This window comes from Thamnophis sirtalis, unplaced genomic scaffold (assembly GCF_051295495.1).
Source record: "Thamnophis sirtalis isolate CommonGarterSnake01/CBP01778 unplaced genomic scaffold, rThaSir2_p1.2 scaffold_7, whole genome shotgun sequence".
NCBI classification, from domain to species: Eukaryota; Metazoa; Chordata; class Lepidosauria; order Squamata; family Natricidae; genus Thamnophis; species Thamnophis sirtalis.
This window is the reverse complement of record NW_028261387.1, coordinates 64,181,399-64,199,778: the sequence shown is the minus strand read 5'-3', so window position 1 is coordinate 64,199,778 and position 18,380 is coordinate 64,181,399. Positions and strand designations below refer to the sequence as shown.

The following is an 18,380-nucleotide window of genomic DNA, read 5'->3' as shown; positions in this document are numbered from 1 at the left end:
ATGTCTCTATGTCAAAAGCCTATGTCAAAAGTCCTAGGTTCAATTGAAGTTCGTTAATGACACGTACTCCATAAACAAAAGAAGTAAGACCCCATCTCCTTATAAGGCTTTCTCCTCAAGGTAACCACTAAGAAATGTGTTAAGTATTTCCGTGTTGCAATGCTTTTGAGAATGCATAAGAATGTGTGCTTTGATAATAAAGGTTGTTCAGAACTTGCAATGCTAAGCCATGGGCTAGCTTTCTGAACCTGGCTGCCAAATAAACTTTTCCTGTATCCTGAGAAGTCTAAAGCCTGTCATTTTCTGCAACAATGTGGTCCCATGTTCTAATCTGACTTCCCAACTCTCCTGAGCTTCCATTCTCTGGTTTCCTCTCCATGCAAAAAAGGTCTCGGACCCTTCCCCTCCTCAGACATGAGTGCGTTCCTTGGAGTCAGTGTTGAGACTTGGTGACCATGCAGTTTTCTTGGCAAGATTTAAGAAGTGGTTTGCCATTGCCTGCCTCCTAGAGCTGAGAGAGAGTGACTGGTCGAAGTCACCCAACTGGCTTTAGCAGGAACTAGTTGCCAGGTTTCTAGTTTGATCCCTTAATCCCTTAATTTAGTTTTGATCCCTTATAATTCTCCAATGTATAGTCACACACACCCTTCTAATTTAGTGCAATGGAAGAAAAACAAATATTGAGTCCTAAATCAAACAAAATCTTATTTCCCTTTTTCTTTTTGTATTATTCACTTCTCATCCACATGTCTTGGCAGGTAGTGATCTTTCTTCATCTCTGAAACTAACCAGGGATGGAGAATTATAATTTATAAGCTTGCAAGAAATTGAAAATGACAGTTCAGTTCATGTCCTGCCTATATTTCCTTATCTTGCCTCTTAATATTTGGACAAAATGAATCATCTAAGAAGGATGAGACAAATCGTGGGAAAAGAAAAGTGCATTCGCTAAAGTTTCATTTGACAATATTTTGGAAAGGCTCAAGTTTGAGAGTGATTGCCACTTTGGATGGATGGGAAAATGCCATGAGCTTGTTAAATATAAGGAAAATGGTCATTTAAAATATCATTTCAAGTATTTAAGGACAACTAAAGCATTATAATGCTACACAGAATATAACAGTATCTAGTGACAATCTACACACAGATGTTTAAGAAGTTTTAAGATTATCTCATAAAGATGAACTAAAGAAGTAGAAATATACACCTGTATCCATAGAAGCATAGCTATAGAGCAGGGGTGTCAAATTCATGTCATCACATGACGCATCAGGACTTTTTCCCCCTTCGCTAAACCAGGCATAGGCATGTGACGCATCCAGCCCGTGGACCACCCTGCTATAGAGGGGGACTGCAAGTGCCCTTTCTTGGTTTGGTTAACCACTAAACCAAACCAAGAAAGGGCACACATACAAAATATAGGCAATAGAGCTTACAGCCCCAAGGATTCTGTCCAATTATTTTGCCTTAACTGGCTCCACTGTGTCCTAATTACTTCCAAAGAATCTGCCCAGTTGGCATCTTAATTCCAAGAAAAGTCAAGCAACTTTATCCAACAGATCCTGAAAATATTCTTCACAGTGGCACTACAAAGGCTCCCATAGTCGTCCCTCCTTACCCAGAAAAGACCTGTTTAAGAGTGCTGCCCATTGCCATAGACTAAAAAGAACAGCCCATCATCTGGGTCATTTCCTACTATTGATTTAAAGTGCTACCCAAATATACTGGAGAAGGCAGACAGCTTATATTGCTATGGAATTTGTTCTTCCATTCTCAATCCCTTTCCTACCACCACTGTGGGAGTAAGTGGGAGACAAATCCTAGCAGATGTCTATGGAGATTCTCAATCATCCAGGACATGGTTGTCCAAAGGTGCCTTTTCAAGAGGCAACTGGACTCTCTGGTTTTTCTTTGAAGATGTTTTGCTTCTCATCCAAGAAACTTCTCCGAAGAGTTAAAAAGCACCTTTGGGAAATCCTAGCAGAATTTAAATATGCTGAGGCTGCCTTTAAATGTTATTGGGATAAGGGAGAAAACATCCCTTTAATGGCTGTACAACTAAGGGTAATGATTCAAGCTGTCTCATTCATGGCTGAAGACCAGATGAAGCCAAACACAGCAGGAAAAGGATACGGCCAGTGTATAGCTATAAGAGCCTGTCAGGGAAACTCCCTTTGATTCTGAGATATTTTTTCGCCACTGGCCTCTCTCTAGAGCAGGGGTCCCCATGGACCACTATATATGACCTGCCTATTGACTGGATGGGTGGGTGTGACTAGGTGGTCATGTGACGGAGTGGACGTAGCCAATTTGATGTCACTCACATCGAGGGGGGCCTCGCCGGCCTCCCCTCCCAGCCACTCCTCGCCTGCCCATCCGGGCTCCTTAGGGCCCCAATAGGAAACAGTTGTTGGAACTAAGCAGCCACCAGGAGAAAGAGTTGGCAAAATAACTGGCTCAGTTCAAATTGGATCTAACGGAGAAGGAGGCTAAGTAGAAGTATCTCACTGAGGACTATGAGCATAGGCTTTCCAAACAGAGGGAAGACCTGAAGGAGTGCAAGGCCAGGTACCAGCGCCTGGAGGCTCAGCAGACTGAGATGGTCTGCCAGTTCCAGACCATGATGCAGTCCCACTGGAAAGAAGAGCTCTTCGCCCAAAGTCCCACACCAGGAGGCTGAAGCAGACCGCAAATCAGAATTTCTGCTCCCCTGCGACCCACACAAAAGGACCCTGAAGGGCTCCCCACTCTCTGTAATACACATATTCATTGCACATATCCAGCCTAGGGGCTTTAGTTTGAAGACCCCTGATTTAGTGCAATATAAAAAATGCAAATAATTTTTCTGTGGACTACCAACATTTTGGACCACCAGTGATCGGCTGCTCTAGAGCACTCAGCGTGAAAATAAACCTGTTCCTTATTCCCTGGCGATGACGGGGAATCCCTTTTGGAGCGCTCTGTCCCGAACGAAAGTGTTTTTTTTTTTGAGGGGGGGTGGACTTTCCTATTCTAGTCTCTTTGGCAAATGCCCGGCAACCGCCCACCAGGTAGCGGCTCCTCGATGAACTTTTCCCGCCCCCTTGTTCCACTTGCCAGCACCTCGAAAGCGCTGCAGCTCCGCAGCTTCCAAGCCCTGCACCTGAAGGAAGGCGCACAGCTGCTCCGTGTCCCAGGATCAAGGATGGAGGCTAGTGGAACCCGCCGAGTCCGCAGCGGCAACGCCGCGCTTTTGAGGCGTCTGGAAGTGATCGGCCGAGCTGGTGGGACAGGCCAGTTTAAGGGCGCCTTCCCGGCTGCCGTTCGACATGGCTCTGCCGCACTGACGAGAAGGGCAAGCAGATGCGATCCTTCGCTTACGCGGACTCCGGACCTGCCCCGTTGCCACCTCGCGTTAACACGGGCGAGTCGGCGGAGGGAGGGAGGGAAGGAAGGAAGGAGCCACGTGACTGCTGCTGGCTTCTCCCGATCGGGAGGGGCTGTCAGGAATGGGGACCTTTTCGCGCGTCCCTCGGTCCCGCTGCAGATTCACCCGGCCACGTTAACAAGAGCTGGAAAGGCGTGGGAATAAGAGCCGCCTTTGAGAGCACGACGCGCCAATGGACCCATCCATCATTTTTGATTCCCCCGCCCCTTTCGGAGAAATGAGCTGATAGCTGATATCGCCTTTCGATCCAGGCTGATCGGGACAAAGGGGACATGTCTACCCAGACTCTGAGGTCTGAATCGGCCTGCTTGTCGTCTGTTCCATCTTTTCAAATAAAAAGGTAGTAATTTTTTTTTAAAGAGAGACTTTGAAGTAATTACAAATTTGATATCTAGCGACAGCACCTGCTATGATAAAGCAGATGTAAAGTGAGATTTGGACATTAAGTGTGAAACTTACTGGGTCAGGCTGGACAGCCTCTTAGAGCCCCTTTATGTCTATATTAAAGCCACATAGACAGAGTTGCAAAAGAAACAGGAAGCCAGTGGTTGACCATAAGATGTCTCTATGTCAAAAGCCTAGGTCGAAAGTCCTAGGTTCAATTAAAGTTCATTAATGACACGTACTCCATAAACAAAAGAAGTAAGACCCCATCTCCTTATAAGGCTTTCTCCTCAAGGTAACCACTAAGAAATGTTTTAAGTATTTCCATGTGGCAATGCTTTTGAGAATGTATAAGAATGTGTGCTTCGATAATAAAGGTTGTTCAGAACTTGCAATGCTAAGCCATGGGCTAGCTTTCTGAACCTGGCTGCCAAATAAACTTTTCCTGTATCCTGAGAAGTCTAAAGCCTGTCATTTTCTGCAGCAATGTGGTCCCATGTTCTAATCTGACTTCCCAACTCTCCTGAGCTTCCATTCTCTGGTTTCCTCTCCATGCAAAAAAGGTCTCGGACCCTTCCCCTCCTCAGACATGAGTGCGTTCCTTGGAGTCAGTGTTGAGACTTGGTGACCATGCAGTTTTCTTGGCAAGATTTAAGAAGTGGTTTGCCATTGCCTGCCTCCTAGAGCTGAGAGAGAGTGACTGGTCGAAGTCACCCAACTGGCTTTAGCAGGAACTAGTTGCCAGGTTTCTAGTTTGATCCCTTAATCCCTTAATTTAGTTTTGATCCCTTATAATTCTCCAATGTATAGTCACACACACCCTTCTAATTTAGTGCAATGGAAGAAAAACAAATATTGAGTCCTAAATCAAAAAAATCTTATTTCCCTTTTTTTTTTTTGTATTATTCACTTCCTCATTCACATGTCTTGGCAGGTAGTGATCTTTCTTCATCTCTGAAACTAACCAGGGATGGAGAATTATAATTTATAAGCTTGCAAGAAATTGAAAATGACAGTTCAGTTCATGTCCTGCCTATATTTCCTTATCTTGCCTCTTAATATTTGGACAAAATGAATCATCTAAGAAGGATGAGACAAATCGTGGGAAAAGAAAAGTGCATTCGCTAAAGTTTCATTTGACAATATTTTGGAAAGGCTCAAGTTTGAGAGTGATAGCCACTTTGGATGGATGGGAAAATGCCATGAGCTTGTTAAATATAAGGAAAATGGTCATTTAAAATATCATTTCAAGTATTTAAGGACAACTAAAGCATTATAATGCTACACAGAATATAACAGTATCTAGTGACAATCTACACACAGATGTTTAAGAAGTTTTAAGATTATCTCATAAAGGACTTCCTGTGGGCATGGCCTGTTGCCGAGGAGGGCTCCACCGAGCTCCTCAGAGATCTGGTCTGTATATCTAAATAAGATCATAGATAGCACCCCTTTTTGGCTAAGAAAGGGGCAGGGAGGATAGCTCCGTAGGTTAGGGTCTATTCGTAAGCCACAGCCCTTTTCTTTTTTTGGCTGTGGAAGAGATTAGATCCAGCCGAAGCGGAGCCTTTATCTCCGGCCAGTTCTTCTCAGCTGCCTTTTTTTTTTTTTTGGCAGCCCCAGACAGGCTAGCCCCCCCCAGGACAAAACAAAGTTTTTTTCAAGCTAGAGTTGATACGGGAGGGTACCACCCCTGTGAGATTTATGCTTTTATTACTATCTTAAATACCAGCACCATTTGTCTTAAAGACTTCTTTGTTTAAATAGACTTCAAAATGGCGATTTCTCTCCCTGGATGATTACTGGATGTACTTAGCCGGGCTTATCTTCCTGCAGACCGCTCCTTAAGAAAATAAACTCTTTTTCTTTGGAAATAGAGGGGAGCGAAGCGCTGCTTACTTGTTTATCTATTATGGCACCCAGATCAAAGAAACGTCTTGCTACAAATGTGTCTAAAGAATTTAAACAATCTTTTTTGGAAACACAGCCTTTGTCTCCTACGCCCTCTACTGGAGAAGTTTTAACACAGGAATATCTCTTTAAAATATTTAATGCCCTTAAGCAAGAACTTAAGGAATTTGTATTGCAACTTTATGATGATCTAAAATCTAAAGTTAATCAAATGAAGGCGAATACGTTTGCAGCCGTGTCTGCCCTGTCAGATTACTCTGCTGAAATAGAGAACAAATTGGAAAGTCTGGAGAAGGCTAATTTTGATTTGACTACCAATATTCAAATTTTACAAGAAAAAATTAGAAATAACGAAGAACAGCTTATGATGCTAAATTTTGATAGGAAGGCATTTTCAATAAGAGTCAGAGGATTCCGTGAAAAGGAGCAAGAGAATTTGAAACAGACATTTGCTGAAGCCTTCAGCCATGCGCTGGGAAGCCCGGGACTTAACTTTGATTGGCAGATTCGGAAAATCTATCGCCAGAACTCATTGATAGCGGAACAGCGACAGCTCCCGAGGGACATAATTATACATTTCTCTACAAAAGAATCTAGAAACGCGATTGAGCAAAAGTTTCATAATAACAGTCTCCGAGTTGATGACCAGGACGTGATTGTCTTCAAAGATATACCTTTCCAGATGTTGAAAGCAAGAAGGGACTACACTTTTTTAACTAAAGAGCTTAGGAGTCAACAGATTCGATACAGATGGGAGGCCCCTGCCGGCATCACGGTTACATTTGAGAATCAAAGATTTCGTCTTAACTCTGTTTCGGAGGCTCAAGATTTCTATTGTAGGATTCTGAAGGCGGGACTTCCTGACGCGCTTGGAAGAGAGGAGAGACAAGCGGAAGGAAAAAGCAAACGGCTGGCCATGCGGCTGCAAGATGGAGGGGGTAGCCCCTCCTCCCTCGGAGAAGCAGAAGAACGCAGATCGAGAATTTAGATACTTCAAAAGACTTCCTAAAGTTGAGGACTGAATGGGGGTTTGAGACCTCTCTCCGGTAGAAAAAGTGGACTAATTTTTATCAGAAGGGAAAGCTGGGTGAAACTACTTTGAGCTAGATTCTAAAGTAACGTTAGCATAAATCTGATAGTGGTTAAAAGAATGCGGAATGATTTATGTTGTTTAAACTTTGTTAGATGGGACTATTTTAAAATAGAAGGTTAACTGACTCTTGCTGAAAGCATTATTTGAATATGATCCATGCTATTTAACTTTTATTTGAAGGGAAAGTTGGTTGTAATAGTTCTGAGTTATTTTTCAAATAAACACTAGTATAAATTTGATAGTGGTAAATATTAGACAAGCAAGAGATGAGGGTAAAATGCATGTGGAATGAACTACGTTATTTGTGGTAAATATCAGACAAGCAAGGGATGAGGGCAAAATTTACGTTGTTTAAAGCTTATTAGAACAGGAAGCCGCTTGGGATTATCTTAAGATAACTGTAAAAAGAATGTGGAATGATTTATGTTGTTTAAACTTTGTTAGAAGCGACTACCTTAAAATAGAAGGTTAACTGAATCTTGCTGAAAGTATTATTGGAATATGTGGAATGATTCATGCTACAAATCGCTCTGAGTTATATTTTAAACAAATGGTAGTACTACGTTATTTGTGATAAATATTAGACAAGCAAGGGATGAGGGCAAAATTTATGTTGTTTAAAGCTTATTAGAACAGGAAGCCGCTTGGGATTATCTTAAGATAACTGTAAAAAGAATGTGGAATGATTTATGTTGTTTAAACTTTGTTAGAAGCGACTACCTTAAAATAGAAGGTTAACTGAATTTTGCTGAAAGTATTATTGGAATATGTGGAATGATTCATGCTACAAATCGCTCTGAGTTATATTTTAAACAAATGGTAGTATAAATTTGATAGTGGTAAATATCAGACAAGTGGGGGATGAGGGTAAAATACATGTGGAATGAACTAAGTTATTTAAATTCTATTAGAAGGGGAAGTCGGTTGGAATTATCTTAAGACAGAAATTGATTCCTGTGTAAAGTAATATCTGATCTACGCTGCTTAACTTTACTAAGAAGGGGAAATCGGGTTAGATTATTTTGAATTACTGTTTGAAAAAGGGGTAAAGAAAGATCATTTACGTTGTTTAAATTTTACTAGATGGGAAAGTTTGATTACTTGTCTGTAAAGTTATATTTGAATATATGGCATAAACTACGCTGCTTAAATCTTACTGGAAGGGATCATGAGGTTTAGGAAGGGAACGGGAGAGTCTACAGAAGGTCGGGGTAAATAGCAAAGAAGTAAGAGATGAGAATAAAATATAGATAGAATGATTTATACTATTTAAGCATAGATAAAGATGGGGGGCTGAGATCAACACAAAGAGTGGTTTCTTTTTTCTTTTTTCTCTTTTCTCTTTTCTTTTTTTCCTTTTTTTTTCTTTCTCTGCTTTTCTTTTTTTTTTTTTTGATATATTACTTTTATTTTTTAATCCATATGTATACAAGATATTTTAGATAGAAGGTAGTGCCAGGTGTGGGCCCTGGGAAGTCGGGAGGATTAGGGATGGGGATTGTGGGGGGTGGGGTGGGGGGGTGTTAATATAGTTTTAATAAGAACAAGAATGTATTTATATACGGTGGTTCCTTTTTTATTATTATTATTATTATTATTATTATTATTATTATTATTATTTTCCTTGGTTCACTTTACTTTTATCAGATCAAACAACACTCGAATAAAGGCATACACCAAGGAGGGAGGTAGAGGGAAGGAAGAGGGAGGAGTAAGGAAGGAGTAAGGGGAATGTAAGGAGTAAGGGGAATGTAAGGAGGGTGTCTGGGGAGTAAGGGGAGAAGGAAGGCTTGAGGGGAAAGGGAAGTAGGAGGGGAGTGTTAGAGGGAGAAAGGAAAGTTGGAGGGGGTAGATGGGGTGTATGGAGGATGCAAGGGTTAGGTGGGGTTGTGAATGATGAGTTGTGTTTCCTTTTTACTTGTTCGTGTTATTCCCTTTTTCTTTTTTTTTCTTTTCTTATAGTAAATACCCTGTATATAAATGATTGCAAATGGAATGTGAAAATTGAATAAAATATTAAAAAAAAAAAAAAAGATTATCTCATAAAGATGAACTAAAGAAGTAGAAATATACACCTGTATCCATAGAAGCATAGCTATAGAGCAGGGGTGTCAAACTCATGTCATCACGTGACGCATCAGGACTTTTTCCCCCTTCGCTAAACCAGGCATAGGCATGTGACGCATCCAGCCCGTGGACCACCCTGCTATAGAGGGGGACTGCAAGTGCCCTTTCTTGGTTTGGTTAACCACTAAACCAAACCAAGAAAGGGCACACATACAAAATATAGGCAATAGAGCTTACAGCCCCAAGGATTCTGTCCAATTATTTTGCCTTAACTGGCTCCACTGTGTCCTAATTACTTCCAAAGAATCTGCCCAGTTGGCATCTTAATTCCAAGAAAAGTCAAGCAACTTTATCCAACAGATCTATTTGGACATTCAATTCATTCCTCTGAAAACATAGCTCACATATTTTTTGAAACATTTAAATGGATAATTGTTGTGGCCCAGCAGGAACCATTGGAGCTGCCACCAGACTCCGACAGCAAGGGGCCCGATGAGTCGGCTCTGGAGGATGTGGAGGACCCTGGACAGAGTTCAGATTCAACTCAATCACAAAGCTTATTGCAGTGTTTTTCAACCTTTTTGTGCAAAGGCACACTTTTTTCATGAAAAAAATCACGAGGCACACCACCATTAGAAAATGTTTAAAAAATTTAACTCTGTGCCTATATTGACTATATATAAAGTAATTTTCCCACGGCACACCTTACACTATGTCACAGCACACTAGTGTGCTGCGGCACAGTGGTTGAAAAACACTGGCTTATTGGACACACCCTCTAACATTACTACAGGGGAATCCAATCTCAGATTTTAGTATCAGAGCAGATCATGCTTACTATGAAACAGGGAATCCAAGTGACCATGTAACAACATATTCTTTTCTATCCCATGTAGTTTGATTGTAACATATTTCTACTCTTTGAATAGACTAGACTAGACTAGACTAGACTAGACTAGACTAGACTAGAATAGAATAGAATAGAATAGAATAGAATAGCAGTATTGGAAGGGACCTTGGAGGTCTTGTGGGTCCAATCCCCTGCCTAGGCAAGAAACCCTTCACCACTTCAGACAAATGTTTATCCAACACCTTCTTAAAGACTTCCAGTGTTGGAGCATTCACAACTTCTGGAGGAAAGCTGTTCCACTGATTAATTGTTCTGTCAGGAAATTTCTCCTCAGTTCTAAGTTGCTTCTCTCCTTGTTTAGTTTCCACCCATTGCTTCTTGTTCTACCCTCAGGTGCTTTGGAGAATAGTTTGACTCCCTCTTCTTTGTGGCAATCCCTGAAATATTGGAACACTGCTATCATGTCAACCCTAGTCATTCTTTTCATTCTTTTTTTTTTTGCAATGATTTTGTTTTTTGCCAATTTCATGGATAAATCCAGGGAGATTTTTTGACAACGGTAGAGAAGTAAGTTTTCCATTTACTTCTTATGAAATATTGACCTGGCAGGTTTTTTTTTTACGTAGTATTGAGATATTTTATTAGACATGATCAGACCTGCCACAAACTTATACCTCTAATACAAATGATCCTTGGCTCCATTTGTTGAGAAAAGTATAGTGTTATTTGAAGTGCACTGCAGTAGTTCATAGCCAGAACTGAGAATCGGGTGCCAAAATCTCTAAGTCCAACTTTTCCCTCCTGTAACTATCTCCCATTTCCCACCCCCATCAACCAGTAAGGTTCAAGCAAGCCTATCCAAGCAGAGATTGGTATGCAGTTGGTATGCCAGGTGACCTTGAAGAAGAATCTCCAAGAGATACAGCATTCACTTTCGTTTTCCCCCTTGCTTCCCCACTCCCAGTACTTCATGGCAGTCTGTTACAATATAGTAGCGAAGCACAAGGAAGCTGACAATTACACTTTTATTAAGTTTCTGAAACCCATGGAGAGCCATTGCAATAATTCATCTGGGAAATGACCGGGGTTTAAGTGACTGTGAACAAAATATCCCAGTCCAGGAATGACTGCAATTGATGCATGAGATGGATCTGTTTAAAGGCATGACTATCACTTGTCCCACAAACAGAATTTTCAATAACTCTTCAGCCAATTTCCCAGGGTTGTTAGAATGATAGAGAATGCTAATATTGGATGCCCAGAAATCTAATGAGATATAAATGTACAAATTAACCACCCAGAGGTCTAGTTCCAATACGATTATTCCAAAAGATACAACTTACTAATTTTAGTAGACTTTGAATGCCAGAAATTAGAATGCTAAATAATAGTGTAGTTTTGTGGCTGCTATAATTTGCTTTTAAAAAGATATGCACTTAGCATTAATTGCAATACAGACGATCTTATGCCCCACTTCTAAGATGTAAAGAAGCACATGAACAAGATAGGCATAAGAACTGTTCACAGCATGAACAGTTGCATTTCGTTCACCAGTCTCATTTCTATGGAAAATGCTTTATGACGGTGAATTTTCTACAGAATGCAAAGTCAGGTCTAAGCCTCTTTGCTGCTTCTCCAGCCTGAATTCACAATGACTTCTAGGCACAGTTCATTTCCCCCATCATTTCTGATAGATTGCACAAGGGAGCCAGTGATGATATTCAATTTTTTTACCACCAGTTTGTGGGCCTGGCTTGCTGGGCGTGGCTTGGCTTGGTGGGCATGGCTTGGTGGGCGTGGCAGAGGAAGGATACTGTAAAATCCCCATTCCCTCCCCACTCCAGGGGAAGGTTACTGCAAAATCCCCATTTCCTCCCAATCAGCTGGGATTCAGGAGGCAGAGAATAGATGGGGATGGGGCCAGTTAGAGGTGGTATTTACCAGTTCTCTGAACTACTCAAAATTTCTGCTATCGATTCTCTAGAACTGGTCAGAACCTGCTGAATACCACCTCTGAAGGGAGTGCAAAAGAAGGGTCCTTTTTATCTATCATTAATATGTTTGCTTGAAGCTCAGTCACAACTATTGGCTGCCAATTGGACAGAACCTAAAAATATTGTGGCTCATCCACATCATTATCTCAATTGTCATTAATTTTACATTCAAAAAGAACAGAATAGATGTAGATTTCTGATCACATCTTGACCAACCTTCTAACAATGACTTTAAAAGATGTATGGCAGCAAGTTCTTATTCTACATACTGTATATTACTGCCAGGAGTTCTGTAACAGGATTAACCCTAGTCTCAGCAAAAGCCAAATAGTGTTGATGGGATTGGGGGGGGGGGCTGCTAAAAGTTAGGAAGAAATCCAGTGGGAGGAAGAAGAATTCTTATTCTTAAATTCTAGAAATTGTAAATTGGTCAAACATTTTAGGTAGTAGGAAGATAACCATTTTACTTTTTAAAAAAAGTTGGAAAAGGTACTTTTGGTCAAGTTATACATTTTAGAAACACTCCACAAGCAATTCCATCCACAGACACATTGACTTACAACCAGCTTACGAATCCCTCAGAATCCAAATCAACCACGCAGTCAACCAGAAAGTGCACCAACCCTCAACCAATCCACGCAATTCCCCCAGCAGCAGTTCACCTCCTGACCTGATGTAACCTCTTATCACACGACACATCATAAGACTCTTCGTGATGACTCACACCTGATCCATCACAAGACCCTCACTCGACACACCCACACCTGAAGCCCTTATAAACAGAAGAACATTGACACTGACATTCCCTAAACTCTGCTGAAGATGTTACTTAGCCTGGTAATGAAATGTTTGGAAACCAACCCACAAGCTCAGAGGATGAATCCTTAACCTCATTTTAGAAACATTAAATCATATATATTTTTCTCCTGGTTTTTTAATTATTATTTTTTTGTTTTAAACACTTAAACACATCAACAAAGACATAACTTAAAACAACACTGGAACTAAAAGTTCCGTCTTATAGCAGTTACATATCGGTGAATCTTTACAGTTATCGTTTCCACTTGTGGAAGCTACATTGTGTGACTCCAACCATTGTACTTTGTAAGCCATTGTTTTTTGACTTAGGTGCTGATGGTTTAGGGTGTAAATTGAGATGTATTCACTCAACTTTGGTTAAGCAATGATTTAGCCTGGTAGGTAAATCCAGCCATTTTGTTCTCTGATACCAAATTTCCCTGGTAGGACTGATGTAGTTTCTGGCAAAGATTGAATATTTACTTTGCTTAGGTACCATCCAGAAGCTGGATGAGGGAATCTCATTTTTAGTTATGTGTTTCATAATTTGCAGCCTGCAAAGAACATGCTGATTCTAATGCAACATTTTCAAAGATGAACAAACTGAGAAGGAAAAGATAATCAAAGGAAAATAAGAGTTGTTATGGGGCGAGATGAGAAAAATTGATCTTGTTTATATGGTCCCTCTCAGCTAACTCCACATCTCCCTCTGCGAGTGACTGCCTATCCTTGGAACCTTGTCTACTGCACAGCAAGGGATGGATTTAGTCTGAAGACCATGTATAGAAGCATGAGCAACTTGGCCTCTCCTGTGTTATTGGTTATCAGGGATACTGATGAGCAGGTAACCCAAATAGGTCTAAATCACAACTTTACATATGCAAGATTGATGATATGGAAAAGAAGAATGCTAATTAACGAGGTCTAACTCAACTTTAAATAATCAAGCAATTATTCTTCTTCATTCACAACATTAAGAAGCAGTCAACAATATTCAGTAGATCCTCCTGATCCATTAGAAGGGGTTTGAAATGGGAAATGGGAATATGTAACAGAAATGGAAAGATCCACTTTACTATGATATAATAACTGCACAACCAATTGGTCTAGTGCAGGGGTGCCAAACTCAATTTAATTGAGGACCGCATCAGGGTTGTGTTTGATCTCAGGGGTCAGGTGGGCATGGCTGGGGTGGGAGTGACCAGCTCGATATAACTTATGTGTGTGGGGAGCACCACCCCTAAGGTCCATTTTCAGCTGTGATGGCCTCCTGAAGCACTCTGCCAGCAAAAACGGAGCTTGGGAGGGAGAGCTGGCAGAGTGCTGCAGAAGGCCGGCACAGCCCAAAAAGGAGCACATGACCCTTCCAAGCTCCATTTTCACTGGCAGAGTCACCATGGGCTGGTCCCTTGATGTTTCCGGGCAGCCCCATGAGCCAGATCTAAGCACCCCAGGGGCTAGCACTGGCCCGCAGCCCTTGAGCTTAACACCCTTGGTCTAGTGGTTAAGGCACCAGGCTAGAAATCAGGAGACCATGAGTTCAAATCCAGCCTTGGCATGAAAGCCACCTAGGTGACCTTGGACCAGTCATCCTCTCTCAGCCCAACTCACTTCACAGATATTTGTAAAAATAATAAAGCAGAAAATAAACAAACAGCTCATTATATGTAGATTGAAGGTAATGCAAATCAGCTTGATGGATACAAAAAAGTACCTCGCTTTACCACCCAAGGCATAAGCTGCCTCCTGAGCTACTATTTTAACAGATGATTCGGAAGCCAAGTTCCACTTTAGAAATATAAGAATTCATGCTTATAAAAAAATCTATTCATATTAATGCTAAACAAACTGTTGCTGTCTTATTATTATTTGACAACAACTATTTGAAATTCTAGGGAGTTTTGTACACAACATTGTAATAATAGAAAGGATACTGGATTTAAAAGAGAAAAATGGCTTTGAAATATAATTCAGTAATTCGTAGACTGAAGTAATCTGCATTTTAGCATGTTTAATAAATAGTCAATGTTGGTTCATTCAATATAATAGGTTAAGCAGACCATGACATCATGATGAGTAATGTGCAGAAAAATAGACAGCATTAAACTCCTGAAAGCTGAAACATATTCTCTCCTCTGTAACTTTTTCAGATATTTGGAGCTTTTTCTTCTACAACTATTCATGTGAGCAGTTGTTTTTATGGCAATGGAGAAACATTTCTGTTCTCTTTCACTCCACAACTCAAGGTGATTGAAACACCATGTTAATCTCTATGTTGAGTGAGTTGCTTTTGTATTTACAGCTTCAGGGGACAATAGGTACGCAAATTTTGCCAGTCACTAAATTGCTATGGCTATAAAGGGTGCAGTTTAAAAGATTTTGTGATATTGTTGTGTTCCAGAATATAACTTGGCCAAAATTGTTTTAATGCCAACCCTGAAAGGGTTTTTGATTAGAGAATGGGCTAGGGAAACTGAAATTTAACAGAAACTTATGAATTTCTTCTTGTGATGAAGATGAAAGAAAAAGAAAACATAAATGACGAAACAGAAAGCATATGGAAATGTTTGGGATAGAATATAACCAGTCTGGTAATTTATTTATTTAATTTATATCCTATCTTTATTATTTGTGAAAAACATATTGGATAAATAGTTGGAATAACAGTGCAGATTAAACGTGAGTTGGTATTTTGATATCATTGGGAAGACTAATGTAATTTTAGGCTGCATCAATATAAATATTGTTCCCAAGTTCAAGAAAAACTAAGAGCTCCACTTCATTCTGTATGATTCAGGCCCTAAGTTGGTATTGTTTGTTTCTGGCACCACACTTTAAGAAAGATTCAGACAACCTGAAAGAGATTTAAGGAGCAACAAGATGAGAAGAAGAGTAGCTTGAAGAACTGGGATATTTAACCTTGAGAAAAACATATTAGAGGAGAGTATAGTAGTACTCTTCCACAACATGAAAAGATGTGCCCAAAAGGTCAGTGGAAAATATTCAATGAATTTTGCTAATAGCAAAAGGACTTTGACAATGGGTTCTTCCTCTTTAGATATCTTCAGATGAAGGTCAGACAATTTTCTGTTGGGAGGGTTAATATGCATTCATACACAGAGCAGTGAATTGCATCAGCACCATAAATCAGGATGCCTTCAGGAATTGTCCAGCCAGCATGCTACCTTTCTCTGATGCTTTATTTCTATGCATATCCACACGTATGTGATCATGAACAAGAGGATAATATACAATTAGATATGATCTATTAAATCACACTATGAAAAGATTCAAGCTATCACTAGAAATATGAGTGGGAAATCTTTTTTGGAATAGGAAGCTTATATGGTTTTATTCCTAAACTGCTTAATGCTGTGCTTTTGATTCCCTTGCCAGGTATTTAAATGGTCAGGCAAAAATACCTTCTTCATGAAAGGAGATGCAGATTCTTTAGCCATTGGTGGTGGCAGGTATGTAGCTTTGAAAGATAGCTAAGTAATAAGAAAATTAATTTGTCAGTTCAGCATGCCTGCTGCAATGCAATCTTTGTGGAGAATCTCATTACCTATTTTGCATGGCTAAGGAAGATCATGAATTGGAAGAGAGTTTCCCCTATTTTTTCCTCACCAAATCTACTATTACTAGCAACAGTACATGTTCTTTTATCATCCTATTTTTGATGTTCGTAGCTCATAAATGACATTGTCAATGCTACCAGGTGTTTCGAGAAAAAACCATTTGATCTAGAACAGTAAAATTGCCCTAAAATGTGGATTGGGTCTATTGTTTTTTTTTTTACTCAATGCAAGTCATCACTATCATGCTCTCCTTAGTTCTTTCTTCTGCTATATCATGTTGACTATGTCATTCTATCTCCTATTTCCTCTCTTCATATTCTTGTTATTCTAATGATATAATGCCAGCTGTTGAGTTTTTCTGCATGTAATTTTATTGGACATTGGAATAACTACCAAGTTGTGAATATTATTACTTGTCAAAGTTACCTGCTAGGGCATTTTCTCTTCCACACTGGTCTTTTTCATTTTCATGCACCAGCAAATGTTGGAAGAATGCTAAGAGATGCAATTGAGACTATCTCCAAAATGTCCAGGGTCTCCAAGAGTATGAAAGAATTCTGCATTTGATTTTCTTAGTAGTAGTGTTAAAGTGATAGGTATGTCACAATTCTGCCAGAGGAAAGCGAGATCTTGGAGTAAAAAACAAAACGCTATATATTCAGTATAGATTCTATCACCCCATAGGACTATCCAGCATCCCAACTTAGAAAACAAATGCAAAGCTTATGTTCTAAATGGACTCCAGCAAATGAGTCAGTCTCATAATTTGTACTATTGAATAGGTTTTGTGCTATGGAAGTTATTCTATATGCCATCTCTTGCCTTGTATGCAGTGGTAAATTTGGACTCTGGCTAGATGGAGATCTGAACCATGGAGGAAGCCACCCCTGTGAAACCTTCAATAATGAGGTATTATCACCCAAAGAGGAATTCGTCATCCGAGACTTGGAAGTTTGGACACTGTCTTAACTAGAAGAAAAATCAAGACATCTCTTCATGCACTTTCCAAGCACTTAAGAGGATTTGGCCAGTAGTCTTGCATCAGTTTGTCAAATCCTTCTCAAATGAAGATAATCTTCTTGTGGATTCCGTCTTTATAGATTGGGAAGAAAGCAAGCAATGCTGGAGTCTTACCAATTTCCTAATATTTATACCCCTCAATTACCACCCTCTTCTCATTAGTAGCTACCTAAAAGTAGTTTGTCCTTTGGGTGTATCCAGGTTAGTTGTCGACATATGTAGTTCAGATAGGAAGTGATGTTTGGGTAACAATCTTATTAGGAATTGGTAAGCAATAAACGTATTTGCCACCATTGCTTGCTAGGAAAGTAACATAAACCTATTTTGTTTTTTGCTTTATCAGATACCTGACCATGTATTGTATGGGTCAAACTATTTTCATAATAGAAGCAAACATATTGCTCTTGGGATTCACCAAAGACATTTTTACTTGCTTGTAAATATTAAGTAAATAAGGAGGAATTTCACGACAATGAGTTATTAAGCAGTGGAACAAGCTGCCTCCTGGAGTTTAGGGTGTTTAATCACTGAAGCATTTCAAGGAAAAGGTTGGAAAGCCATTTCTCTAGGAAGCCAGAAGATCCTGGTCCTGAATAACAGGTTGAGCTAAGATCCCTTCCAACCCAGATTCTATACTTCGGCTTTATGCTTTTTAGCCTTTTCCTATTAGAGAAAGTTCACTTTATTAGCAATGCATTTGCAACATTTTGTCTCCAGAAATCTCTCACATCTTCTGTAATGTAATATGGACCATTTTCACTATTGTATTTCTGGCATCATTTTTAAAAAATTTCAATATTCTATCACATTTATAAATGAATAAGAAGTTGGTTGTTGTGGCTGTCCAGCATAGGAATGCTGGCAGAGCTTTTTACAATAAATTAATTTTAAGAAAAGATTTTGAAAGAAGTCAACCAGTCATGGTTTGCAAATGGATGAGTTTTCTAGCTTTTGTGAAACTCCTCTTTTAACAAGCACTGTTCTTTGACCTGGCTGAGCACACTCTGAGAGTTGCAGTGGCCCAAAGAAGGAAAAAAAGAGATAATTTCAGAAAACAATATTTGCTCCCAGTCAATTCAACATTTCTCTTGATTTGTCTTCTTTCTCTTAGTTCTATTGTTACGAAATTATCTAGTGAAATTCCTAAAAATTATTTTAAAGCGGGTTAAATTGTGCAGTGTTCCTATTAATAGTCTCCTGACCTTCTAATTTGAACTGTATCAAAAAGCTACAAATATATTTAGCTTGATATAAAATA

At 39.8% G+C, this 18,380-nt stretch overlaps 1 protein-coding gene across 1 annotated transcript; it reads left to right on the top strand.

The window, feature by feature from the left end:
• The first annotated feature begins 3,184 nt into the window (after nt 1-3,184).
• LOC148044697 (TLD domain-containing protein 2-like) lies at nt 3,185-17,095 on the top strand. Its single transcript, XM_087720856.1, has 5 exons — nt 3,185-3,334; nt 13,216-13,368; nt 14,675-14,770; nt 15,921-15,994; nt 16,936-17,095. The coding sequence occupies exons 1-5, from the start codon at nt 3,185-3,187 to the stop codon at nt 17,069-17,071; spliced, it is 609 nt and encodes a 202-aa protein (XP_087576982.1). The 3' UTR covers nt 17,072-17,095.
• Nucleotides 17,096-18,380: the final 1,285 nt, after the last annotated feature.